At 47.0% G+C, this 26,014-nt stretch overlaps 2 protein-coding genes, 1 long non-coding RNA gene and 3 other non-coding genes across 21 annotated transcripts in view; 1 reads left to right on the top strand and 5 right to left on the bottom strand.

Annotated features, from left to right (window-relative positions):
- Mobp (myelin-associated oligodendrocyte basic protein) overlaps nucleotides 1–6,707 on the bottom strand; it is a 30,122-nt gene extending 23,415 nt beyond the window's left edge. For 5 of the 15 annotated variants that reach the window (XM_039080858.2, XM_039080854.2, XM_039080855.2 and 2 more), the window contains exons 1-2: nucleotides 6,537–6,707; nucleotides 1,307–1,383 (exon numbers count right to left, since the gene is read on the bottom strand). The gene's annotated coding sequence lies outside the window, so the exon portion shown is untranslated. Of the gene's footprint in view, nucleotides 1–1,306; nucleotides 1,384–5,682; nucleotides 5,719–6,536 lie in introns of all 15 variants that reach the window. The other 10 variants (XM_039080857.2, XM_039080861.1, XM_063264940.1 and 7 more) reach the window with 7 other exon arrangements.
- Nucleotides 6,708–17,218: 10,511 nt separating this feature from the next.
- LOC134480248 (uncharacterized) lies at nucleotides 17,219–19,777 on the top strand. The gene is made up of 2 exons (XR_010054517.1): nucleotides 17,219–18,139; nucleotides 18,406–19,777. It is a non-coding gene; the product is annotated as an uncharacterized LOC134480248 (long non-coding RNA).
- Nucleotides 19,778–21,087: 1,310 nt separating this feature from the next.
- Nucleotides 21,088–25,063, bottom strand: Rpsa (ribosomal protein SA). 2 transcript variants are annotated; one of them, NM_017138.2, is made up of 7 exons: nucleotides 24,916–24,945; nucleotides 24,145–24,311; nucleotides 23,482–23,600; nucleotides 22,284–22,529; nucleotides 21,738–21,866; nucleotides 21,472–21,637; nucleotides 21,088–21,247 (listed from the first exon to the last, which is right to left on the bottom strand). In NM_017138.2, exons 2-7 carry the CDS (start codon nucleotides 24,275–24,277, stop codon nucleotides 21,153–21,155), a joined length of 888 nt encoding a protein of 295 aa, NP_058834.1. In that variant the 5' UTR covers nucleotides 24,278–24,311; nucleotides 24,916–24,945; the 3' UTR covers nucleotides 21,088–21,152. The 2 variants fall into 2 exon arrangements, with proteins under 2 accessions (NP_058834.1, XP_063121079.1); XM_063265009.1 differs by having other exon boundaries at nucleotides 21,088–21,637; nucleotides 24,916–25,063.
- Nucleotides 22,085–22,233, bottom strand: Snora62l1 (small nucleolar RNA, H/ACA box 62 like 1). The gene has a single exon (XR_005488751.1). It is a non-coding gene; the product is annotated as a small nucleolar RNA SNORA62/SNORA6 family (small nucleolar RNA).
- Snora73bl1 (small nucleolar RNA, H/ACA box 73B like 1) lies at nucleotides 23,206–23,408 on the bottom strand. The gene has a single exon (XR_005488744.1). It is a non-coding gene; the product is annotated as a small nucleolar RNA SNORA73 family (small nucleolar RNA).
- Nucleotides 23,825–23,980, bottom strand: Snora6l1 (small nucleolar RNA, H/ACA box 6 like 1). Its single transcript, XR_005488750.1, has one exon. It is a non-coding gene; the product is annotated as a small nucleolar RNA SNORA62/SNORA6 family (small nucleolar RNA).
- Nucleotides 25,064–26,014: the final 951 nt, after the last annotated feature.

The raw sequence follows: 26,014 nt of genomic DNA, 5'->3' as shown, positions 1-26,014 counted from the left end.
GTGGTTCACAGAGGCCTTTGGGGAGAGGTGCTGATGTTTGGTGATTGTTGATCTGTCCTTTGTTTAGTTGGTGTAATGAAAGAGATGTGAATATGTAAATGCATTTGTGGAAAGATCTACGGAGGGGGAGATGGAACACAGTCAGAAGAAAGTCAGTAACATTCCTGAGGGAAAATGACACTGGGATGCCGAACACATGAGAAGGGGGCTGCTGAACACCTGCCTGCCCTCGTCAGAAGAGGGGAGACAGAAGGAGAGCAATGTTCGGAGGTTAAAAGCTCTTCAGGAGAGTGAAGCTAGAAGCTCTCATCCACTTGCTTCCATGAAGTCAGAGCATCAGCTGAGAACCAGAAAGGGAAAGATCTGAGGTAAAGTGGGGAGAGAGCAGCAGTGTGGACAGCACGCTCTCTGGGTCTAGAGGAAACCCTTAACCATTAGCCTTGATATGGTAAAGTATGGACAAGGTCCACAGCGTGGCAATGGGCGTAGGGGACAGAACAGCTAATACACTGGAGTGTTAGGTCCCTTGTTCCTGTAACTGCCGGAAGTCGAGTTGATGGATGGAGTTGTGGTGGAAAGAGAGCGGGGAGTCCTGCTTAAAATCCCTCAGTGGAGAAGGGTGAGCGAGAGAGACCAGCTGCAGAGCCCACAGGGACACAGCACAAGCTTCAAATGCTGGTTTAACTGGAGAGTAAAGGAGCTGTGAAGGAAAAGATTGCACTGACCTCACTCTGGAGGGATGTGAAGCACAAAATAATGCCACAGAGAGACAGACAGATGAAGCTAAGACAAAGACACAGATGATCCTCTGACTGAAGTCTGGGGGTCTGAGAGAGAGTCTTTTCACAGGAGGGCTATTGTGCATGGTACAGGGGGTTGTAAGCAGACAAATGGTGGCTTGGGTCATGGTCTCTCCAGCACAAAGAGTTTATTTCCAGACTGAGAATACCAGGAAATAACTGGCACGATCTAAGAAGCATTTAAGCTGCTGGGCATGGTGGTGCACACCTTTAATCCCAGTGCCCAGGAGACAGAGGCAGGAGGATCTCTGTGAGTTTGAGGCCAGCCTGGTCTACATAGTGAGTTCCAGGCTAGTAAGAGTTTTGTAGTGAGACCCATTCTCAAAAGATAAAGAAGAAAAGAAAGGGAGGAGGGAGCGAGAGAGGGACAGAGAGAGGGAAAGACCAGTAAGAGAGCACACCTTAAGGGAAGTTATTTCACTCAGTCTCTTGCTGATTTCCCATTCTTCTGTGACGTTCTGAATACCTGTAATCATTCATGCAACAACTTAGATGCAGAGCGGTACCTGTATTTTCAAGCTCCCATCTGGCAACCAGGACTTCATTCCCAGCTTGTCTCGCTCTCATTTGATTCTTTGTTGCCCTGGAAGTGAGGTGATAGGGCACAGACTGGTCAGTTAGCGAACTAGCTACACGGTTGCAACACTCGGAGGCTCACTCTCACAGCCAAGATGGATCTAGAAAGACGCTGTCTGCTAGTCTGGGAATGAGGAAGGACGCACTGGTAAAATTTCATGCTAATTTGTAGGCTGCCTCATCACTATGGGGAAAAATGACACCCAGCTCATTAATTTAAGTAGAAAACCTTAATTCAGAGTTGGGAGACAGCTTAGTAAAGCAGTTGCAAACCTGCAGGCCTGAATTTGATCAGAGGGTTCTATCAGGGAAGAACTTCCTGGTAGCTGTTTAGAGGAAGGAAGTTCGATTTTACGGGGCACCTTTTCTCCCATGAGATTCTTATATTGTTATCACTAAAATGTAAGGTCTGAGCTGCGTGCACACACTGATCAGCAGGTGCTGACTCAGCGCAGGCCACTGGTACTCAACAAGTATTTGTTGATTGGGTGGATGAATGGATAAAAATGAAATGTGGTGCAAGCTGTTAAAAAAAAAAAGAAGAAGAAGAAGAAGTCAGGCGGTGGTGGTGCGCAGCACTGCAGAGACAGAGTCTGGCGGATCTCTGAGATCAAGACTAGCCTGATCTACAGAACAAGTTCCAGGACAGCCAGGACTATACAAGGAATCCCTGTCTCAAAAACAAAACAAAACAAAACAACCAACCAAAAAAAAAAAACAAAAAAAAGATCTTTAAATTATTTCTTCGTGTTTTATTAATTTGTTTTGTATGTGGCCATAGTCTCAGCATCCTTTAGTTTCCTCCTGATAACACTGAGTGTTGCCACCGAGTTAACTACACAGCCGTAAGTGGCTAGCACCAGCTAATCAGCAACATTGCTGAGCACCAAGACCTTTCCCGGAGTGGAGTGGGGACTGGGAACCTGAATCTTCACGGAACACTGCGTGTGGGAACAGGTAAACAGAGGCATGAGGAGGAACCACTTCTCCATAGTCTCGGCACTGGGGAAAGCACGGTTGGAGAAAGCACCGTGGTCTGACGTCCCCACCGCAGTCAGAATCTGTAATTTAGTGGGTTATTCACTCGTGAGACCCTAGTCGCCTTATGCGGGAACTAAGTCTTCTTGAAGGGACTCAGATCCTAAGGGGAACGGATGTAGTCTTTTCAGTGAACTTGGGTCACAATATAGGTCAATAATTAATAGGACCATGGTTCCCTTCTCCTGGGACCTGTTGTAACCCTGTCTCATTATCCCATAGCATCCTTCTAGTGGAATAAAAACAGAATCCAGGTTGGTTTTAAGGAGACTGGTGCCTGAGTTGCTGCACGGAAAAAAAAAGCTGCACCATTTTTACCAAATACTGAGGAATTTTAATCAAATGTTTCTGGGTCACCAGAAGAGCAGGAACCAGGATAAACTGCTCAGCCAGCAGAAGGCAGTCCCTCCCGGAACCCAAGGGATCAGTCTAATCCCAGGAGCCCAGCCACCTTCTAGATGGTCAGAGCAGGTTAACTCAACCACAAAACTCCCCTGACCACCCAGACTTCACATGTCCTGAGCCAAAATTCTTTTGACTGAGAAAAAAGAGACTTTGTGTCTCCATTTTCCACAACAAGATGGTTCATCATGGGGTATATAATTAATTATTATAAAGCACTTTATCAGGTAATTAGATATCAGCTGCAGAAATAGCTCATCAATTAAGAATACTGTTTGCTCTAGCAGAGGATAAGGGTTTGGTCCCCAGCAACAACCTTATTAGTCACAACCATCCTTAACTTCATATCTAGGGAACCCAAGGTTCTCTCCTGACTTCCTTGGACCTCAGGCAGATCCGTGGTACACATACACACGTGCAGGCTAAACACCATACATATAAAAATAAAATAAAATAAAAGCCTTTGTCAAGCCATGCAGTAACTTCTATGTCCCAAATACAACAATCAGGATACCTAAGGCTAGTACCCGACCTGAACCCTGGCAGCTCAAACAGTCTGGGCATGGCTTTCTGTCTTCACAAGCTGGTCAAAGAGACTAGTGAGTGAAAAGCAGGAACAGATTTATTCACTGTGGCCAGGTGTGGTCCCAGGGTGGTGTGGCCAGGTGTGTTCACAGGGTGGTGTGGCCAGGTCATTGAGTGTCATGGTCATGTGTGGTCATAGGGTGATGATGTGTCCAGCTGTGGTCATAGGGTAGCCTCTTTCTACACCCTCACCTAGAATATAGGAGTATTTCATAGCTCACAGATTTTGAGAATAAGAAGTCTTGACACATCTTAGGAACATCTTGAAGCTCTAATTTTTCCCGCCTAGTAGAGGTCTGGGGAGGGTGTGGCATTGGAACACAGAGGAGATCCTTGGTCATGAACCTGCTGAACTTATGAAGCTCAAGGGCGCACAGCTGTGATGTTCGTTCATAGCAAGAGAAGGCTCAGCTGTGCACGTTTATAAGTTTCTGTAATTTCCATGAATAGATCTTAGGCGCTCCCTTAAAATCCTACTCATTCTTCCACAGAGCCCGAATTAAAAGCTTCCATGATCAGATTTGAGTATAAACTTCCATAGGTACAGTCAACCTAGTCCCAGCCCAGCCCAGCAGGATTCCAGGCTGTGAGAGGCAGGTGTCAGGTGTTATCCACACATTCTCCTGCCTCCTGAGCCTTCTATACCCTGACACCCAATGGTTTTGACTGAGAAAAAGGAGGGATTTAATACCATCCCTTTCTACCCCTGAACGATTCATCACAGGAATGCATATCTGTTTCTTGTTGGAAATAGGATCTTTAACCCAGACTGGTCTCCACCTCCCTGTGTGGCTGAGGAGGAACTTGAACTTCTGATCCTCCTGGCTTCGCCTCCGGAGTGCTGGGATCAAGGGTAGGTGCCACAGGCTTAGACAGTATATGCAGTGTTAGTGATTGAGCCTGGGCCTCTGCACACACTGAACGGGCACTGCTGACCCAGCTATGCTCCCAGCCCCGTAATCCTATAAGCACAGAATGCACCATCAAACTATAGGCAACTCTTTGGATACAGCAGTTTTCCCAGCAAGGGTGAGGTCTATGCTGAATACAAATGCTGGGACCATGGGAGGAAGTATCTTGGTCAAGAGTTTGTTGGGACCTGATCTAACCATTATTCCAACCCAACCCCATCACTCAGACCAAACACACACCGAAAGAGATTCGACAGTGTAACAGCTCAAAGCTGCCAGTGTAGCTCAGTGGGTCAATTACGTGCTGTGCAAAGTGTAGGATCTGAGTTCAGATCCCACCAAGCATCTGTGTCCACTGGATGGAGACAGGCAGATCCCAGCAAACAAGTCTAGGTCAAATAACAGGAACCCTGTCTCAAAAACCAAGGTGAAATCATGTGCATTGACTTCTAACCTCTACACATGTACTCAGAAACCTACTCATGTATATATATTCATAATGTGTATGCCTGAACACACACACACACACACACACACACACACACACACACACACACACACACACTCTCACATGCATGCACACAAACCAACAAGCTCATCAGAGAATGGTTGTCCTGGGCACATCCATAGGCTAAAGGAATCTAAAGAGACAAGATAGCCAAAAGCGATGTGTAAGCCTGGACTGGCTGCTGAGAGCACTAATGAACTCGGGGACCTCCAGCTTAGATGACAGACCAGCACGCACAGTGTTAGCGTTCTGACGTTATTGGTGTGTGCCTGTCTTGGATGGCTGAGGAGGGTGTGAGTGGCATGTGCTTGCACATTAGAGAGAATGACCAGGCCAATGTGGTAACGTGTCACCAGCATTTGCATAAACTAGGTCCAGCCGGAATGCCTTATTCTGCTTGCAACTTTTCTATAAATCTGAAGCAATTTTGAGAGCCACTTGCCAGCAATCCCCTGCGTCCTAAATACTCCCCAAACGGCAGATCTGTTCACCTGGCTGCCGCCCTGCTTTGTTCACAGCTTTTGAAACCTTTTCTCCACTCTCTTCCTAATACTTTAGCCAAGTGCATTGCCTCATTCCCCTGACACATGATCTTCCTTTTACTTTTTCTCTCACCCGCAGACTGAAGATTGCCAAGATTTCTGAGAGATTCTGTATGAGGTGAAGCATTAACACAGCTCCACTCAGGGTGAAGATTTGGTCTTCCTGGCCACGCACCCCCACAAACAAGTCCAGCTGTGTGTCTAAGGGAAGCAACTGTTCCCAGATGAGAAGAAAACTCACTTTATTTCTTTTTAACTTTACTCCTTTTAAAATGTTTTTTGTTGGGGCTGGGGATTTAGCTCAGTGGTAGAGCGCTTACCTAGGAAGCGCAAGGCCCTGTGTTCGGTCCCCAGCTCTGAAAAAAAGAACCAAAAAAAAAAATGTTTTTTGTTGGCATATAATCTTTGGGTTTTGTTGCAACATTTTTTTTTCTTTTTTTCAGAGCTGGGGACCAAACCCAGGGCCTTGGGCTTGGTAGGCAAGCGCTCTACCACTGAACTAAAACCCCAACCCCTTGTTGCAACATTTTTGCACACACATATAATGTATTCCAGTCACATCCCTTCTCTCTGTCTATTCCTGCTCCTGAAGACCCCCCTGCCGCCCCACACTTCCCAACTAGCCTCCCCTCTACTTCCGTGGGGTTTTCTTTTTTTAGGGGGAAGAGTTAAAATCCAGTGAGCTTCATTAGGGTTGCTTACAGAAGCATGCACCCATTCTGCTGCCAGGAGTGTGGGCAACTTTGCAGTGCTACATGGTTACATTAACTAAAGGCAACCTCTCTCTTCCCCATTAACCAGTAACTGTTTGGAAATCCTCAGAGAGGAGGGAAACCCCACAAAAACTCATTTTTAAGTCATGATAATCAATAAAAGAAGAAATCGGGACTAGGGAAAACACCAATAACACCATTGATCTTTCTCCAACAACAAAGGTATCCAAGCATGAAACTCCAAGGCCTTTCCAGGAGCAGATAAATCCGGGATGTTAAGAGGAATGTTCCTGAGGTTTCCTTTGCCCAGATCAGAATAAACCACTGTTCTCTTTTCTTCGGTCTCCATTGTCCTCCCTCCCCAAACTGTCATCATGACAGGCTTCCCCTGTGACACACAGGAGTGTGCACCCTTCCCATGTGAGGTATAGCGTGAACCAGAGCCTCTGGGATCCTCTTACCTGCAGGTATTGGCTGCTGTGAAAGGTTCCTGTGGATAGCGGGCCCTGGTGGAGCTGGGCAACCTCAGTACATGTGGAATATATAGGGAGAGGTTCTACGTCTGGGTTTTCAATACAGAAGGTGTTTTTGATGGGTCCTCAGCCAAGATGTACTTTACAACAAAAGCTACACAAAGGCCGCACAAAGGCCACACAAAGTTTAACAAAAGGCTAAAGAAAGACCAAACAAAAGCTAAAGAAAGTTGAAACAAAGAGTGAAACAAAGAGAGAACAAAGGCCAACAAAGACGGGAACAAAGGCCAAGACAAAGAGTAAAAGAAACATCTGAACAAAAGCTAAAGGCACGTCACACAGGCACGCACCCACCCAGCATCCACACCATAACCAACCTGCTCACTCCAGCATCCCACCACCACATAATCAACACCCCACGCAAAGCCTCACCCTTCTCCAAGGCCCATTCCCCCCACCACTCTACACCACTCTACTCGTGCCAAGTCCTCCATATCAATGCCGGCTCATCCCACAGAATGGCCTTGAGCCCGCTGTGCTAGAGACATGGTGGGATACACTTACATCTTTCCACAATGCATTAACTATATGCTTTCAAGTATTATTACACCAGCTTCCTTGGCTGCCATTTACTTGGTAATCCTGACTTCCTTTGATAGCAGGCCACTGGCAAACACGGGTTTTATATGCCAAATTTATAATGACTAGTATTAACTCTCAGATCAAACACTACAATGTCATGCTACAATGTATCTCCAGCTATGCGGGTTATAAACTAAATTCAAAGGATTAAGGAAGCCACAGGGCTAGAGAGGCTCTGCTGTAGACAAAGCTGTAAGAGGGGAAAAAAAGAAAGAAAGAAACCGGAAAAAAGAAAAAGGAGAGAATCCGGCAGCGGTGGAGAGGTCATCTTGTGTGCTCTATGGATGCTTCATAAAGGCGATTAAAAAGGCAAGAAACAGACATGGGTATGAGTATATTTAGAAGATATGTTTATAATTTTTATGTTATAATTTTAATTGAACAATAATGCTTTTTTGTTGCCCCCCCCCAAAAAAACAACATTTTGCCCTAGGAAAGGTAAGTTTTATTAGCCAATTCAAGGACCTAGAGTTGGGGACAGGGCAAAATTGTTTTTCTTTTATGCAAAAACAACAACAACAAAAGGCTATGCTCATGACAGCTAAAATGGGGTAGGGTTTTGTGTTACGCTGAGCAACCAGCCTGTCTCCTTGGAATGTGGGGTTTTCACAGGAAAACTATGGCAACTCATGAGAGCTAACTTTAAAATGGGTGTCACGCGGGTATGGGCAACTGGTCTCTATAAACATGGGCTTCCATGGGAGAATTGGCAAAAGTATATTTAACCACAGAGATATTAATCTCCAAAGATGGGGAAAAGAAATAGAAATTGATGTTTTCAAGGATACATGTAGATAAATAAATAAATCTAGGCCTTCGACCTCAATAGTTGGGAGACAAAGGCAAAGACAGGTAGGTTTCTTGTGAGTCTGAGGCCAGGCTAATCTACAGAGCAAATCCAAATTAGCCCAGCTAGCTCAGTTGATAAAACATAAAAATCATAATCTCAGGGCACTGGGTTCAGGCTCCAGTGTTGATTAAGGCCTATTGTAAATAATAAAAGTGTTTTACCCAGGAACCAAATGGTCAAAGATGGGGTAGAGACCCTGGATTGAGATTAAAATTTTCTATAGGTGTGTTCCTGGGACAGAACACTCTGACCAAAAGGGACTTGGGGAAGGAAGTCCTTAAACACCCAGCTCACAATTTATCATGGAAGGAAATCATGGCAGGAACTCAAAAACCTGAAACAGAGACCAGAGAGAAATATTGCTTCTTCCCAGGTTCATGCTCAGTTAGCTCTCATACAGAGCCCAGGACCACCTACCTAGGGAATGGTGCTGCCCATAGTGGCTAGGCCCTCCTATATCAATAATAGTCAAAGACACACACACACACACACACACACACACACACACACACACACACACAACATAAAAATGTAGTAAAAAAAATAAAGAATAGGGGCTGGGGATTTAGCTCAGTGGTAGAGCGCTTACCTAGGAAGCGCAAGGCCCTGGGTTCGGTCCCCAGCTCTGAAAAAAAAAAAAAAAGAACCAGAAAAAAAAATAAAAAAATAAAGAATAACCAGGCCCGAGGACACAGGTAAAATATGCTGTAGATGCAGTACCCTTCCCTGGTTCCCATAGAGGATTCATAATACAGCAGTAATGACAGTCAGGTGGAATTGCATCCCCTATATGTGTATGTGCCCCCTGCTCCCAAATCCCCATACTGAGGACCCAAACCCAGAACCTCTATGGCTGACTTTATCTAATGGGGCCTTACGGAGAAAACCAGGATAAAATGGGCCATTGAGATGGGACACCATCCAATAGGACAGCTTTCAATATGACATGTGACAGGAAAGACCGTGGGAGGGGCCAGGGAGAAGATGATGACCTCTGTGAGCTGTGGGAGAGGCCGTCAACAAAGTCTTCCTCACAAGCTTTGGAGCCAGCCCTGCTGATACCCTGACCTCAGCTTCCAACTTGGGAGAGACGTGAAGGCAGAGTCACCTGCTGTCTTGGCCACTATCATAGACCTTGCATGTTTGGCTACAGCAGCCCTTGAACAAGCCTGTGTGCCCCAAGGGCCGGCAAGATCTACTGCTACGGTATTGATTTATCTGAATAGCTCTGTGTCATGACAAAAGGCTCCCATAGATCGCTGATTAAGTAAAACACCAGAGCACCTTACAACCAGACGCCAACTTTCTTTGGACTACTTAATTTTCCTTACTTTTGTTTTCCTTTGTTCATTTGTATAGAACATTTGGGATTGGGGGAGGGTATTTCTTTTATTAATTATTTAAATTGGAGACCATAGACACTCTTACCAGCTCATGCTCAGCTAGTTTTCTTATAAAGCTCAGGACCACCTACCTAGGGAATGGTGCTGCCCACCGTGGCTAGGCCCTCCTACATCACTAACAGTTTAGGAAATCCCCCACAGACATTCCCACAGGCCAATCCCTCAATTGAGATTCCCTTCTCAGATGGTTCTAGACGGTCTAAAGTGGATAATTAAAGCTAACTAGGGTGCTCGCTTCGGCAGCACATATACTAAAAAAAAAAAGCTAACTAGGACAAGCTGGGGTTGCCATGTGTGTGGAGGTCAGAGGCCCATGGACCTCCCACATACATACATACATACATACATACATACATACATACATACATACATAATGTACTGGTGGGTTTGTTATTTTCAACTTTGTGTGTCTCTATTTATTTTCACTGTTTGAGACAGGGTCTATGCAGCACTGGCTGCCTTGGAACTTGCTATGTAGACCAGGCTAGACTGAAACTCACAGAGATCTACCTGCCTCTGCCTCCTGAGTGCTGGGATTTTACCCAGCTTGTCATTTAAATTTGTAAGAGTTGTCTTATGATTTGAAGCAAGTCAACTACTGCGTGGCCCTGACTGTGTCCTAACTCATCGGATGGAAGCAGATGCAAGGGGGCTGGGGATTTAGCTTGGTGGTAGAGCGCTTGCCTAGCAAGCACAAGACCCTGGGTTCAGTCCCCAGCTCCGAAAAAAAAAAGAAAGAAAAAATAAAAAAGAAAGCAGATGCAAGACGGTGACATCCATACATTCGTTTTGCTGTATAAATATGAATGTGAATGTTTATCAGAGGATAAGCGACAATAATAAATTGATTGCTCAGACCTGAGAAAAGCAAGGTTATGATGTTCCTCATTTGCTGTCAGTCTGCTTTGGGCCTAGGTCTGTCCCCATCTACAGTGCTGACCTCGGCCTCACAGATTTCCAGCTTCTTGAGTAAACAGGGGACTGTTATGCCAGCCACTCAGACAAAGCTCCTGTGTGTCCCCAAGCTCCACACCCAGCCTCGCTGTCTGCCTCCCTCACACTCTGCAAGGGCCCAGTCACAATTGTTTCTGGTCAGCAAGGGCCTATGTGGGAATGGACATCATGTTCCCTAAGCAAGGGACCGTGTTTTCCCGTTCTGCTGTGTTAGAAGTCCCTCGACTATATGTCTGTTATAACGAATCCCCTATTACACTGGAGAAAGAGCCCGTGGGGTGGAGTGGCACTGTCTGGGTCTACCTCCAGGCGAGCCCAGACGAAGGCTGTGCCTGCAGGACATCAGCAAGGATTCCAACTGCCAATGTCAGCTGTCCAGAGATGACGTGCAGTGGGGCAGGACCCCTGCAAATGGAAAAAGGAAGAAAGCAAATTCTCTGTGTTCTAATCCTGTGCTTACCAAGAAGCAGTGTCTGCTGGGTGTTTTAAGTGTTCCTAGAGAAGTAGCCATACAGCCTGTGGGTAAAGATGCTTTGGCAAGCCCAACCCCAACCCACGTGGTCAAGGAGAGAGGGAAATCCCACACACTGTCCTCCTACCTCTACACATGCGCGCGCGCACACACACACATACACACATGCACACACATGCACACACATGCACACATATGCACAAGTGCACACACAGAACACATAGACCACATATACTCAGCGCAGAGACATACAGCGCGCACACACACACATGCACATGAAATAGAATGGGGAGCAGTTGGGCAGAGCCTGAGGAGAGTTGCAGGAATGGGAAGAGACTGGGAGGAGGCAACAGGGACTAGGATGGCAACACACTGCACACAGATAAGAACTGCCAAATGGAATTTAACAGCGGAGGCCTCTTCTCTTGTGCCACACGTGGCTGCTGGTGTTGGGCTCACACAAGCATATTTTCCTTCAGGAAAGCTGTTTGAATGCAGGGTGACTGCATGCTCACACTAAAAGACAGAGGAGGGGAGAGGGGAGTTTCGCCATCTTTGCTTTGTTAACCTTGGACAAAGGACCCTATTTGTAAGTAGAGAAATTCTTTATGTGCCTCTGGAATCCTGTTTGCTAGTCCCCCAAACCAACCAAATAAGTATATGTTTTAGTTATCACTTCACAGCTGCTGAAACCAAAACTTTTTAAAAGACCTTATTTTATAGTGAGGTGCATGTGTACATGTGAACACCGTACCCACAAAAGCCAGAGGACGGCATCAAACCCCTGGGGGTGGTGTTGCCCCAGCCAAAACCTCTTCAGATCACAAAGTAAGGGGGTGGAGATGCACTTGTCTCTTTGTTACTTGCTCTGTTTTGTGGGGAGCTTAGGGGTTATTTTGGTTTGAGTTTGGGAGGGGTTGTGTTTACAGGGTCTCACTATGTAGCCCTGGCTGTCCTGGAACTCACTCTGTAGACCAGGCTGGCTTTGAACTCATGGAGATTTTCCTACCTCTCCTCCCAACTGTTGGAGTTAGAGGTGTGTGTCTTGTGTGACACAACCAGTCTCGTTTTTATTTTTTTTTCATCTTTATTAACTTGGGTATTTCTTATTTACATTTTGATTGTTATTCCCTTTCCCGGTTTCCGAGCCAACATCCCCCTAACCCCTCGTTTTTATTTTTAAGACTGAGTCTTGTTGTGTTTCTCATGCTGACCTCGAATTCACCACCCTTGCTTGTACAGGTTGGTTTGGGATGTCAAGTTGATACAAATTAGAATCAGCTGAGAAGGGAGTTTCATCTCGGGGATTGGTTGTTAATTGAGCCCACTTTGTGGGCAGTCCTAAGTCCCTGGATAGGGGGTTCTGGGCTGCAGAATTATGCAGAGTCTGGGAGTGTGACCAAGGGAAGAGGTAGCAGGCAGCGTGGGCACGCTCATTTCTCCCTAACTTGACTGAGGCAAACTGTCTCCGCCTCTGCGATTTCCCTGCGATATGGGTCAGTAACCTGGAATCATAAAACTCTTTCTCCCGTGTTGCTTTTAGTCGGCTTTTCTTTGATTTGTTTGATTAGAAATTCTTCCTGCCTCAACTGTGATTATAGGCTTGTGCCACAGGAAACAGAACGAATTCCGGTTAGAAGGGGTCTGTGCGGGCAACCACGGTACTGCACTGCCCTCTGGTGGCTAAAGTAAGTCAGTACCAACGGTTAAAGGGCATAGAACGATGACTATTCAACTAGGCTGGTTCTTCCCGGATTGCCCCTGACCTTATGGCCACTTAAAGCTGTGATATTAACCAAAACAGTTCCCAAACCTCATCAGGTACCACAGCAGGTGACTGACATGCTGACAGAGATCAGGAACTAGTCAGAATCTGGGCCAAGTTCACTGACTGTTCAAGAGTTTCCATGCTGTGGCAGTATTGTTCCTAATCACTGTATTAAATATCCAGGATGACCTAGGCATGAGTTTACCTATCATCCCAGCACGCAGGAGGCTGAGACAGGAGGTCTCTGTGAGTTCAGGGCTGGGGATGTAACTCTGTTGGTACAGTGCTTGTCTAGGATACAGAAAACCCTGGGTTTGAACCACTGAATAAAACCCAGCAGGGTGGCTGTTGTGTGACTTTTCCCTGGGAAACATGTATTCGTTTAGATAAAGCATTAATAAAAAGAGAACAATTCCACCTACCCAAGTCTAGTTCAGTGAGCTAACAAGTTTATGAATGTTATTTACAAGAGTTTGGGTGAAGAGTTACAAGAACATGGATAACTCCAGGGAAGGTGGATCACCACTCCAACTTAACAACTCACAAAACCAGCATCCCTAAAGCCCCAAGCAGTTTGCAGCTTGTCTGAGAGTATATTTGTCCAGTAATTATGGCTGACTTTATAACCTTGGGGAGGGGAATCTCGTGAACCTTGTAAATTTCAGGAGCCTCCTGAGACTTGTGTGTTTACTTCCTGGGTCTTAAGGAGTCCCCTCCTCCCACTCCAGGAGCAATGCAGTTTCTCACAACAGAACCTGTGTCTGTAACACCAAAGCCCTCTTTTTTTTTTTTTTTTTTTTTTGGTTCTTTTTTTCGGAGCTGGGGACCGAACCCAGGGCCTTGCGCTTCCTAGGTAAGCGCTCTACCACTGAGCTAAATCCCCAGCCCCCACCAAAGCCCTCTTAATCTTGATATTCAGACCAGACCCTTTCACAGGTACTTCTGTATTTCTTGTGGTGGTCGATGTGTCTTTCTGGTTCAGGTTTCCAACCTGGCTGACTATGGATAATTACTGGTGGGTAATTCCCAGGTACACTAGACCTTGGGAGCAGTGGGAAAACAGCTGATGCTCCTCTACCTAAGTAGTTCCAGAAACTAAAGTCACCCTCCAAGTAGGTTTAAATTTGCATCTCAGTTTCCTATTTGCTGTGAAGATCTCTTTATTTTTATGTATGGGTACTTTTGTGTGTAGGGATTCATGTGCACCAAGTGTGTGCAGGTAGGTCCCCAGGAGGCCAGAAGTGGGCACTGGATATCAAACACACACACACACACACACACACACACACACACACACACACACACACACACTCCTTTTTTTTTAGATCTAGACACAGTAGTGCACACTTGTACACTTGTAATCCTTACACTGGGGAGGCAGAGACAGGAGGATCCCTAGGGAATTGATGGCCAGCCAGTCCAGCCGACCTATTTGGAAAAACCTAGACCACCTAGAGCAGAGGATCTCAACCTTCCTAATGCTGTGACCCCTTACTATATACAGTTCCTCATGCTGTGGTGACCCCAACCATAAAGTTATTTTCTTTTTTTTTAAAGATTTATATTTATATATACTTATATTTATATTTATATTTATAAGTATATTTATATATACTTATATTTATATATACTGTGTACACTGTAGCTGTCTTCAGACACACCAGAAGAGGGCATTAGGTCTCATTACAGATGGTTGTGAGCCACCATGTGGTTGCTGGGATTTGAACTCAGGACCTCAGGAAGAGCAGTCAGTGCTCTTAACCACTGAGCCATCTCTCCAGCCCCATAAAGTTATTTTCATTGCTACTGTATAACTGTTGTTTTGCTACTGTTTCGAATCATAATGTAAATATCTATATTTTGATGGTCTTAGGGGACCCCTGTGAAAGGACTTTAACCCCCAAAGGGGTCATGACCCACAGGTTGAAAATCACTGGCCTAGAGACTCTGTCAAAAAAAGTGATGACATCAGAGCCATGATACTGGGGACATCATCTGACTTGTGCACACACAATCAGCTCATGATACTAGGGCTGTAGTCTGACTTGTGTACACTCACACACAATCAGTTCATATAATTTTTAAGCCACACCAGCACTTGGGAGGCAGAGGCAGAGGCAGGTGGATGTCTGTGAATTTGTGGCCAGCCTGGTCTACATAGTGAAGTGATTCCCAGGCCAGCTAGGGTTACATAGTGAGACCCTATTCTTTAAAAAAGAAAGGAAAGGGTAACATATGCTTTTTAAATTAAGTGGAAAGGAAGCATCACACATATTAATCCCCACCCCACTCCCAAAGCTGCGATGGAGTTAAAGAGGCAAAAGATGAGGCAACGGGACAACTCAACCTCAGCCCAACCCCAGCACTCAGGAGGCTGAGACACCACTTCTGCAAGTTCAAAGCCAGCCTGAGCTACATAGTAACTTTCAGACCAGCACGGGCCGTGTCAGTGTGAAACTCATCTGAAATATAATTTGAAAATTTAAAATATATGTGTATATATTTACGTGATGGTCTGAATATGCTTGGTCCAGGGAGTGGCACTATTAGGAGGTATGACCTTGTTGGAGTGGTTGTGTCACTGTGGGTGTGGGGTTTCATCCTAGCTGCTTGGAAGCCAGTCTTCTGCTAGCAGCCTTCAGATGAAGATGTAGAACTCTCAGCTCTGCCTGCACCATGCCCACCTGTGTGCTGCCATGTTCCCACCTTGATGATAGTGGACCCAACCTCTGAATCTGTAAGCCAGCCCCAATTAAATGTTGTTTTTATAAGAGTTGCCTTGGTCATGGTGTCTGTTCACAGCAGTAAAACCCTAACTAAGACAATTTACATAGTGTACAATATTTTACATATATACATATGTAAAGTATAATATATATTATATAATTTGGGGCTAAGATGGCTTAGTGGTTAAGAGCACTGGCTGTTCTTATAGAGGGCCCAGACTTGGTTCCCAACACTTATGTGGGAGGCAGGCCCACAACGATTCTATACCTTCAGTTCCAGGAGACCCAGTGTCCTCCTCTGCCTTCTGCCAGCCCTAGGCATGCACAAACATACATGAGGCAAAACTCTTACATAAAGCACAAGTAAACACTAGCGTTATATCTAATTGAAAAATTTAAAATGCTACCCATTATTTTGTACAACTAATTGACATTTCCAAAAAGAGTTCTGGCCTTTGGAAGGAGCTCTAGAACTCATCTCTTAAGCCTGTAGCATTTATGCCTTGCCCATTAATGTCTTTGATCTGGAGACTTAAGCCACACCAGATCACCTAATGACAGGAGGCTGCACCATGGCTGTACCCAGAGGAGCAGGACTGTCATCTGTGTGCCTGTCAACCATGGTCAGAAGCTAATTGTAACTCTCCATGCCAAGGCTCAGATACACCTGGGAGAGGCTCCCCAGATACAATGTTCATGTCCATATCCTGGCCTAGGAGACTTCAACCACATTGCTGAGTCGGCTGCAGGGAGCGGAGGGTGGAAGCTTGCAGGTAGACTCCTCTGACCATGCCTCAGGACTTCTCAGGGGATGAACAAACCTGAAAGTGGCCACAACTGCCTCTTAAGCTTGCATTAAAAAAAATACATACATACATACATACATACATACATACATGTGTGTGTACATATGTATATATTTTTATATATTTAATAGAATAAAATTGAAATATAAATAGAATTATAAACATGTAAATATATTATAATTTTTTTAGTTAAATAAAATTTCACTTTATTTTAAAAAATTAAAATAATAGAGTCAGGTGTGGTGGCACACACCTGTAATCCCAGCACTTGGGAGGCAGAGGCAGGTGGATCTCTGAGTTCTAGGCCAGCCTGGACTACAAATTGAGTTCCAGGACAGCCAGGACAATGCAGAGAAACCCTGTCTCAAAAAACCAAACTAAGGGGCTGGGGATTTAGCTCAGTGGTAGAGTGCTTACCTAGGAAGCGCAAGGCCCTGGGTTCGGTCCCCAGCTCCGAAAAAAAGAACCAAAAAACAAAAAAAACAAAAACAAAAACAAACTAAACAAATAGATAAAATAAAATGAAGATGGTAGTCGAACTACTTGAATGAATGTAAAGAGAGATTAAGGCCGGTGCCTCAAAGCCGCAGGTGTTTCTAAGGTGTACGTTGTCAAAGTCCCATTTCTTTGTAGTGTGCGTCGTGAATCTGTAAGTTCTCTCCTGCTTCCGCAGAGGTGTGAGTGTTGCTTCCGGGCACAGGATCCTTAAAGGAGGCAGCGCTAGTACAACTCACCCTCCCTCCTGCCTAGGTCATCTAGACACTCCTTGGAAAACCCGTCCTCCATTGTCTGGATTTGTTTCCTTGATCCGTACAACAGAGGGTCACACATCTGCTGGTCTCCTGGTGGCTTCTGCCTCTACTTTCCTCCCAGCCGTGTCAGAACCTCAGCTCCAAATTCCTTCCCAGACTCTGCAGCTCCTTCAGGGACCTTCACACCACCAGTGACTCCTGACCCAACCCAGGACTTCACTGGCCACACCCTCAACTCGTCCAGGAAGGCTTCTGGACCCAAGGGTCAGCCCAGACCCATAAGGTAGGAAGGCTAAAGTCTAGCTGGCACCTTGGGGAGACTGTTGAGGACCCTTGGTGGGGAAGGATGGTCAGGAGCACTGCAGGGAAACCTGTGGGCCCTTGAAGCCCACCGAGGCCACTGTGAACTGGCTGGGAGTGGGAGGTGACGTATGGTGGGTGTGCATTTGTTAGAGGACACGAGGGACAGGGCGGAGGCTGTTGGAGTTGACTGCGGTCTGAGTTGACTGAGAACGTTGGTGATAGGCTGGCGACCGTTAGGGAGAGAAGGGTGTGGCTGGGAACTGATGGCAACTGGGGATAGGCTGAAGGCTGTCAGAAGCTGACCAGTGAACCTTGGGGACAGTCTGGGAGCTCTTGGGGGTGGGAGAGGCTTGGCAGGTGACCGTTGGGGACAGGTCAGGAACTCTCAGGACCAAACTGTAGACATTGGGAGCTGGCTCGGTTGGGGCTACTAGGAATGCATGGAACCCTGAGGTAGGCCAAGGGTGTGTGGATCATCTAGGACAACGGAAGCCAGAAGGTGGGAGCCAAGGAGCAGGCGCAGTGGAGACACATACCCACCGGAAAGTACTGCCCCTGTGGCCTTCACCCAATCTGGAACCTCGCAGGGTGAGGACCCATCAACTTCCCACCCAGCTGTGGAACCAGGACTCATGGGCGAGAGCATCTGGGGCGCAGAGTGCCAGGCCTGGGACTCAGCAAAGCTCAACCAGCATGGGGCTCAGATAGTTTCCAAGTCCCTGAACACGACTGACAGATCCAGGAGGCCCCTGCGAGTGGACTGCTGCATCCACAGAAGCATGAAGCCTTGGGTTGGACTCAGATTCCCGTCATACTGTGATGTTTCCAGACCTTTCTGAACACAGGCTACAGTACTAGAGGTCGCTGACAGGCCAAATATCTGACTGCTGATGCATTGTGTAAACGGCAATCCAGGTAGCTTTGCACCCTGTTCCCCGGAAGTACTGGCCTAGGCCAGTGGTGCTCAGGTCAGGTAGGGGTGTGTGCGTATATAAACATTGTGCTAGTGCTCACTGAGGCCAGTAGAGGCCATCAGATTCCCTGGAGGTGGAGCTCTGGCCCTCCGCAAGAACCAGTGCTCTAGACATTGAGCTAGCACCCAGCCAGGAACTTCCCTCACGGCCACTCACCACTTTTCTTTAGTCTTCCTACATTCTCACTCTTCTCCTTCCCCTCCACAGGCACTGCTCCAAGCCCTTGCCTAAGATCTCCGTGGGAGCCCAGAGGACAGCAGAACCAACCTTCTCTGACCCTCACACCCAGGGCCTATATCTGAGGAGTTGCTGCAGAATGAAATTCAGGAATTAAGGAGAGGGATGGTCAAGTTTACAAGAATTCACTCTGCAGCGCAGTTCCTGGCACCTGACCTGCTTTCTACAGAGAAAACACTCGGAATTCATGCCCTGAAGAGCATAGATCCAGGCCCCGATCCCAGCACCTTCGCCAGTCTTCAGAAAGTGAATCCTAGAGGATGGTGACTCGGCCAGGGGCTCCCCTTCTTCCTCTCCCCTTACAGGCTCTTCTCCATTCTGGCTAAGCATGGAACAAAAACTTTGTTCTAGATCTACCAGTTCCATGTCTACGACCAGTGCACAAGAACCAAACTATTCTGCTTCTGCTAACTCCTCCATCTTTAGTCTACCAATGACTTGGTTCTTAGGATTCCCTGACACTTGGAATCTCCCAGTTCCATTTAAGTGTTACTTGACAGTCTCAAGTTCAGAGAAGGGACAACAGATAGTGGTTCTGTTGTGTCTGAGAAATAAGGCCAGCAACTGTGTGCCCTTGCACTGAACTGTGCCTCTTGACTGGCATGCTAAAGTGATGTCCTTTGTAAATCCTAGGGCAGAAGCTGAGTCAAACTCAGGAGCTCTTCTTAGTTCTCTCCATTTTTTTTAAGTTTGCCAATTTCACAAGTGTTATTTCCTCTCTGATTACAGCACTGTTGACAGCTGCCGTTTGTCCAACTGACGTGCAAAGCCTGGGAAAACATGGCAGTGGGGTGTAGCTTTGGCTCATCCTGGATGGGCCTCAGACTCCAGTTGCCCTGTTGAGCTCGTCTAAGGTCTACCCTGGGCTAGAAGTGTCAAGGGCAGGAAGTGCAGCCCTAGGGATTTCCTCTTTGTAGCCATCAGCTTCAAGGGCCTTGTTCTCTTCCCACTACCTTTTACCTTCATTTTTTTCACATCCTCCCCTCAGGGTTTGTGTGCTCCCCATGGAGAGGCTTGGCCATTATGAACATAGCCTATCAAATTTAGAATGAGTTAGAGACAAAACTTCTACCTGGCTGGGACCTCTCACTGGGAACTTCCTCTGGGGACATTTAGATGATCTAAGAGCCACCTCTCCTAGAGCCCCTTTGTTTTAAACCGGATATAAAGTGCTTGGTGCACACACATGCACCACCTTCACAACAGAGGCCTGTCTCGGAACTGGAGCACTTCCTGGAGGTGGTTCCTAACTGTCCAATCCTACCTTGTGGCTGTGCAGATGGGGTCGGCCCTTATCATGTACTACTAAATAGCAAAAGAATAAAGCTGCCTGTTTATAATACCCAAGAATATTGAATATTCAAGGGATGGACCAAAAAAAAAAAAAGGCAAAATTCCCAAAAAATGTCATTGTCCCATGCCGAAAAACTTGGTATTCCTGCAGGGACTGCAGTGCTCTCAACTCCAGCCTAGCCACAGCAGATATACAACACACATGTCTAAATCAGAGTTCCGCCTGTCAGTCTGAGGCAGATCACCAGGCCAGCAGCAGAAGCAATTTCAGTACACAAAATGTTCAAGAGCTCCAGCAGGTGGAAGGCAGGGCCAGTTCCTGAAGGAATCACCTTTGATTTGCTATTTGTTGTACAATGCACTTGCCACCTAACATACCAGACTAGACAATACTGAGACCCATGACTGTGGACTCAGGCATCATCTAGAGAATTAACCCCACTACCATTTAATGTCTTAAACTGTTCATTTTAATGCCACAAACACAAGAATGCTATTTTTGCCATGTTCTAACAAACTTTATAAAAGCTAGGAAAGCACTTCATAGCCAGTTAGTCCTTATGTACCCGTAATACCACAAATACTTGTGAATTCCACAGGCAGCAGGAGGAAGTGCGCAGGATACAGAATTATCTACCCTCTTTCCCCATGCATTCTCAGACTTTCCACAAACCTGTCTTAAGAACTATGGTTCCCAGTCTTGAGTTATCGGCCCATTCTTCATTCTTCCCTCCCAGCGCCCCCCCCCCCAGCAGCATGGCAGGCTAAGGACCACCCTTCCAGACCAGATCCTCTCCACAGGCAGCTCAGTAGGGGATGGACACACACACCCCTTACTGGGTAAATTTAGGCTCCTTCTAAACTCCTGAATACTTAACCCTTGCAATGCCACCTCACTGCAGCTCATGGAATGTCATGCCTACACCACAGCCTCGGTAGACTGTCTATCCTTACCTCAGGACCACTGGACAGTCCTGTCTAGGAGTGCCAGCCAGTATTAACTTTGTTCTGGGACATATCTCAATCTGGTCATGTTCAGTGGCACAAGCCTTCCCTCAGTGTGAAGGCAGAAGGATCTATGAGTCATGACAGAACAGAGACCCTGTGTTAAAAGAACACCCCACCTAGATCACATGTATGAAACTTCCAGAGGCACCAAGCAGCTCATGACCGTGAAGCTAAGGCCCACAGTAGAACATTAAACATACATACTGTTACTGCAGTTTAGTATTCCCAAGCTTAAGTAGTCAACACAAACAGGTCAGTAGAACCTGGAGAGAAATGCCCCCTTCCCTAGCTCATGCCTGTTCTATAGCCCAACACCAACCCAGGTGTATTCTGCAGTAAAGAGCACAGAGGCAGCTTTCAGGAACTTTATTTTCCTTCCACCTTTTTTCCCTTCGCTCAGGCACCTGCAGAGGAGCTCAGGACCACTCAGTGGTGGCTCCAACCCACTCAGTAGCCTGTGCTGTGGGAGCTGCTGACCAGTCCTCAGTGGCCGGCTGTGCACTCCAGTCTTCTGTTAATAAAGTACAAAAAAGGTCATCAGCTCTAGGAACAGAGTAACTTTTCCCAAGTCATCCCAAAAGCAATGTGTCAAGACACACTGCGCCCACCGGCACACACATCAAAGCACACCCAGAGTCAGAACAGTAACGCTCTCGTGGCCACTGAAGGCTTCACCATTACTCAGTCTACACTGCTCAGCTCCCTGCAGCCTGATGCCCTGGCCTTGATACACACCTGTGGGGAACTGCTGAATGGGCACAGAGGGCACCTGCACACCCTCAGACCAGTCGGCCACCTCAGGCTGAGCAGCAGTGAACTCAGGCGCTGGTGCCGTCCATTCACCCTGGAATTCCTCCTTGGTCACAGCCTTCTCAGCGGCAGCCTGCTCCTCCTTCTCAATCTAGTTTTTTAAAAGCACAGAATGGACAAATTTAGCTTCACTGAACCACACCAAGGTGTCCCATCTACTTAGTGGCCACCAGCATTTAATAGCGCCTTACCTCCTCTGGGTCCCTGTAGAAGTAAAGATCAGGCATAACCTCCCATGGGTGCTCCCGGGAGATGGTTCCTCGCATGCGGAGTACTTCCCTGGCCAGCATCCACCACATGAGACCCACTGAGTGAGCTCCCTGCAAGAAAGGGGGAGTCACTAAACATAAGGCCACCCCCTTACCTCACAGGCCCTGTACAGAACACCCCTTGGAACCACGTCTCACATTCCACACACCCAGATGGCAGCACACTGCCCCAGGTACAGGAGCACTGGGCACACCTCATAAATTGACTCCTCCCCCCAAAAACTAACATTCACTTAGGAGAATACACAGGCCCATAGTTCATACATCAAACTTGTAGCAAAGGTTACTATCAGACCCCACTCACTGGACCAGAGTGGGGTGTTAGCGAAAACCTTGCCGCTCGTTTAGCACACTACCTACACTTAGGAGTTCATCGACCAGCGTGTGACCTCAACTCCAAGCTCTAACAATGTGCAGGGGAGCCCAAAGGCTTCCCCAGTGCTGTCATCAACTCTAAATCCAAGTTACCTTGTTGTTGCATGGGATGGCAATGTCCACATAGCGCAGGGGAGAATCTGTGTTACAAAGAGCAATGGTGGGCAGGTTGACGTAAGAGGCCTCTGTGAGGGGCTGGTGGTCAGCCCGGGGATCAGTCACCACTAGAAGCCGGGGCTCCCTGAAGGCTGCTTGGATCTGGTTAGTGAAGGTCCCAGGTGTGAAGCGGCCAGCAATTGGAGTGGCTCCTGTGGCAGCGGCAAACTTCAGCACAGCTCGCTTTGAAGGGAGATTGAGTCAGCGTTATCACGAATGCTTTCATAGGGAAACTGTAGATACTCACTTCAAGTTACCTATCAACACCAAAGCAGCACTTTATTGAAGCACATTCTTAGGCTAATTGTAACACTTGCATGTCCATATGCTTAGTCTGAGGCACCTGATTCATCTATGAAGCAGATGATGTTGGTGATTTCAAGCTTTTCACATGCCCCATGCCCCTCAAAGGACCACCAGCAAACACCTCTGACTTCTGGACAAATTTATCAGGACACAGAGCAAGCATATCATCCCTCGTTTCCCTGTAGTGGACAGTTCCTTTTTATTTAATGTAGGGGTGGCTTGCTTTCAGTGTATGTAAGTGTATCACACACCCACACCCACACGGAGGTCTGGTACTGGACTGAAACAAACTGAACTGTGGATGGCTGTAAGCCACCTCAGTAAGGTACAGAACTGACTAGGGGACTCTTGAATCGACTCTTTACCAACTCAGCCACCAGTGTACCAAAAACTGTCTTAACACTCCATCTCATTTTTTTTTTTACAACCGATATACTCAAGCTAGCAAAGACTCTTCTTGGCTGGCTATTTTGTGGCTGACATTGCTTTACCCTTAAAGTCAGCAACAGTTTCCTCCTAAACACACAGCACTGCCTGCCACTGAGTGACATAGGACTGTTTCCTGCATGGTTTGCCTCCTCAGTCATCGTCCACAGGACTCTGAGAAGTTGTAGGAATATGCAGGTGCGAGCACGAAGCCCAGCTTCATCTCCAACGTTGTGGAAAGGGACTGTACATCACTGGGCAATGCCTCTGCTCCCTGACGCCACTAGGACAGAGCCCGGGGAGAGTGACCTCCCGGGTTATCCACGTTGGAAACTCTTGTGTACTCACTCCCAACGTATTCTGCACATTTTTGCCCCCAAATAAAACAGCCTCTCCCACACACCTGGCCAGTGTTCCTGGAGGAGATGACGCTGACATCAGCAGGGTTCTCAATGGCAACAATAGCTCGAGCGGCTAACAACAGCTTCTCCCAAGTCCTCTTCAGGTTGATGATGTAGATACCTAGGCCAGCAAACGGGATTCTTGTGGGGGCCTTTCCAAGACAGGGTCTGTGGAACCCTGGCTGTCTGCAGAACAAGCTGATCAGAGATTTGCCTGTCTGCCTCTTGAGCACTAAGATTAAAGGCACCACCACACCTAGCCACAAGTGGATCTTTAAAGTGGGTGGCCCAGATTTGCTAACCTCATTGCTCTGTAAAGGGACACTGCAGGAAAGCAGAGTATGTGTATGTGGCAGTGACCACTACCAAACTCCAGTCATAGAGGCAAGCTCTACTGGTGTTAGCGAAAATCCTGCCGTATGTTCAATGTAGCACACTTCCGACACTCAGAAGTTCACTGGCCAAATCTGGCCTCCACCCTGAGCTTTAATAGTGTGCAGGTTCAGCCTGTCTCTTCCCTTCTGTCAATCCTCCATGACCCCTGGCCCTTCCTACAAAACTCTCTTTAATACAACTCACAAGCCAGGGCAGTATTTCTCCAAGCATTCAGCACCAGCACTACCCACTAGGACAACTTATCAGGACTATCAAGAGCAACAGCTGACCGTCACTTTTCCTTTTGTAGATGTACTGCTCCATCTGAAAGTCAAGGTTGGTGCCACCTAAGTGGGTTCCTGCAGCAAGGAATTTGAGGACATCCTCCTCCTTCATCTGCAGGACGTCAAGGCCTCCGGACATTGTGTAAGTTTCCCTTTTAAGTTACGATGGGAACCTAAAAAAGGAATGTCGTCCATTTTTCTCTTAGATTAGAACCCACAAGATTACCCTGCCTCCGGAGAGAGGGATTAAAGGTTTTTGTATGCCACATGGCTCGGTACGTCTTAGTGAAGCTGACTGTATTCTTATTCCTCCGTCGCTTGTAACTTTTCTGGCCACCTAATCACTAAGAAAAGTGGCTTAGGCAGCAAATCACAAGCATTAAAACTGGCCAGTAGGAAGTTAGCGCTTACGTTGGCACACTGGTCAAAGGGTACTTACTAAAGAAGTTTCGTCTATGCACAGAGAAGGCAGCCATATTTGGTGTGCTTCGGGTTTTGTATTTTGAAAGTGATCGAAAGTTTCCGCCCCATCTCTACGCGCCCCACGAACACTTTTCCCAGCATCTTGCCGACAGGCCTCTCGAGCCTGGCACGAGCCGCAGAAGGGCCTCGGAGTAGCGCCCGCCCCACCTCACCACGGGCCACCACGTGGCGCCGCCGCCAGTAATCAAGCAGCTCCGACACACGCAGCCTCGGGACCCTCCCCGCACATCCATGTGGCAGGAAGCTCGAGAGCAGGGCGTCGAGAGGCGCCGAGGACCCCCACATGAGACTCACCAAGAACAACGCCGTACGGACCCGTTCCAGGGTAGCGCGGAAAGGACGGGCGGCCGGAAATGACGTCCTTAAATAAGCCACAGAGAGCCAATAGCAACACACGTTAAACAGAAAGAGGGCAGAGCTTCCGTTACGGAAAGGGAGTGTGGCGCACGCGCAGATTCAGCGAGCGGGTCCGCTGCTGCGCACGCGCGGAGCGGAAGTTAAAGTGGCCGGCGCCTGCTCGGTTCCAATCGTGGTGTAAATCGTGGGGTTGGAAGCCTGAAGCTTATTTTGATGGAAGATTTCTAGAAATCAGGCCTGTGTACAGCAAGCACAGCCTGAAGGACTGCTGTGTGGTCTATGGAGGACGGTTTACCGACGGGAAATTCAGACTTTATCGCAGAGATGTTTTCTTGAAAGTATAAAGTACAGGACTGTACGCATAAAATTAGTTTTTGGTCAAAGAGAAAATGCAGTTCGTAAGTTTATTCTATCTAATGGAATACTATGCGGCCATTTAAAGATAGATAGGTCCTGTGACACAAAAGAATTGGAACGAGAGGACAACTACGAACAAAAATGACACCCTGTGTGTGAAAGAGGTCGGTCAGTGAAAACAAAGTATTTTCCCTCACGGCTGGCCTAGGGCATGGACGGTATTTTCTCCCCCATTTCTTTGACACTATCAGCACCACAGCTGAGTGAAGAACAGACTTCAAGCCTGGGCCACCTGTGTCAGAACTAATTAGAGGAGCACATACCCACCAGGCCCTCTGCTCCTTGAAGAAAGCACTGGCTCCTTCCTACATTTGGGGGACAACAAAATGGTGGTTACCCAGTAAGCTATTACAAAAGTATTGAAGGGGATGGGGAGGAATTTGAATGAGTCATTTATTTACAGTGCATTTATACTGTATTCCGTGTCTCAGGTAATCTAGAGATGATTTGGAGTCAACGGGAGAGTTGTGGTTATTAGAAAATACCAGTTTATATTAGTGACTTGAGCACCTTTGGGTTTGGCATCCATAGAAGGTTCTGGAACAAATTCCACAGATCCTGAAGGATAACCATATAGGCAGACAACAAAAATAATAAATCAAAAACCCAGAGGGCTGTG

This window comes from Rattus norvegicus, chromosome 8 (assembly GCF_036323735.1).
Source record: "Rattus norvegicus strain BN/NHsdMcwi chromosome 8, GRCr8, whole genome shotgun sequence".
Classification (NCBI taxonomy): domain Eukaryota; kingdom Metazoa; phylum Chordata; class Mammalia; order Rodentia; family Muridae; genus Rattus; species Rattus norvegicus.
Note: the sequence above shows the minus strand (reverse complement) of the source record. Positions and strands in the feature narration are given on the sequence as shown.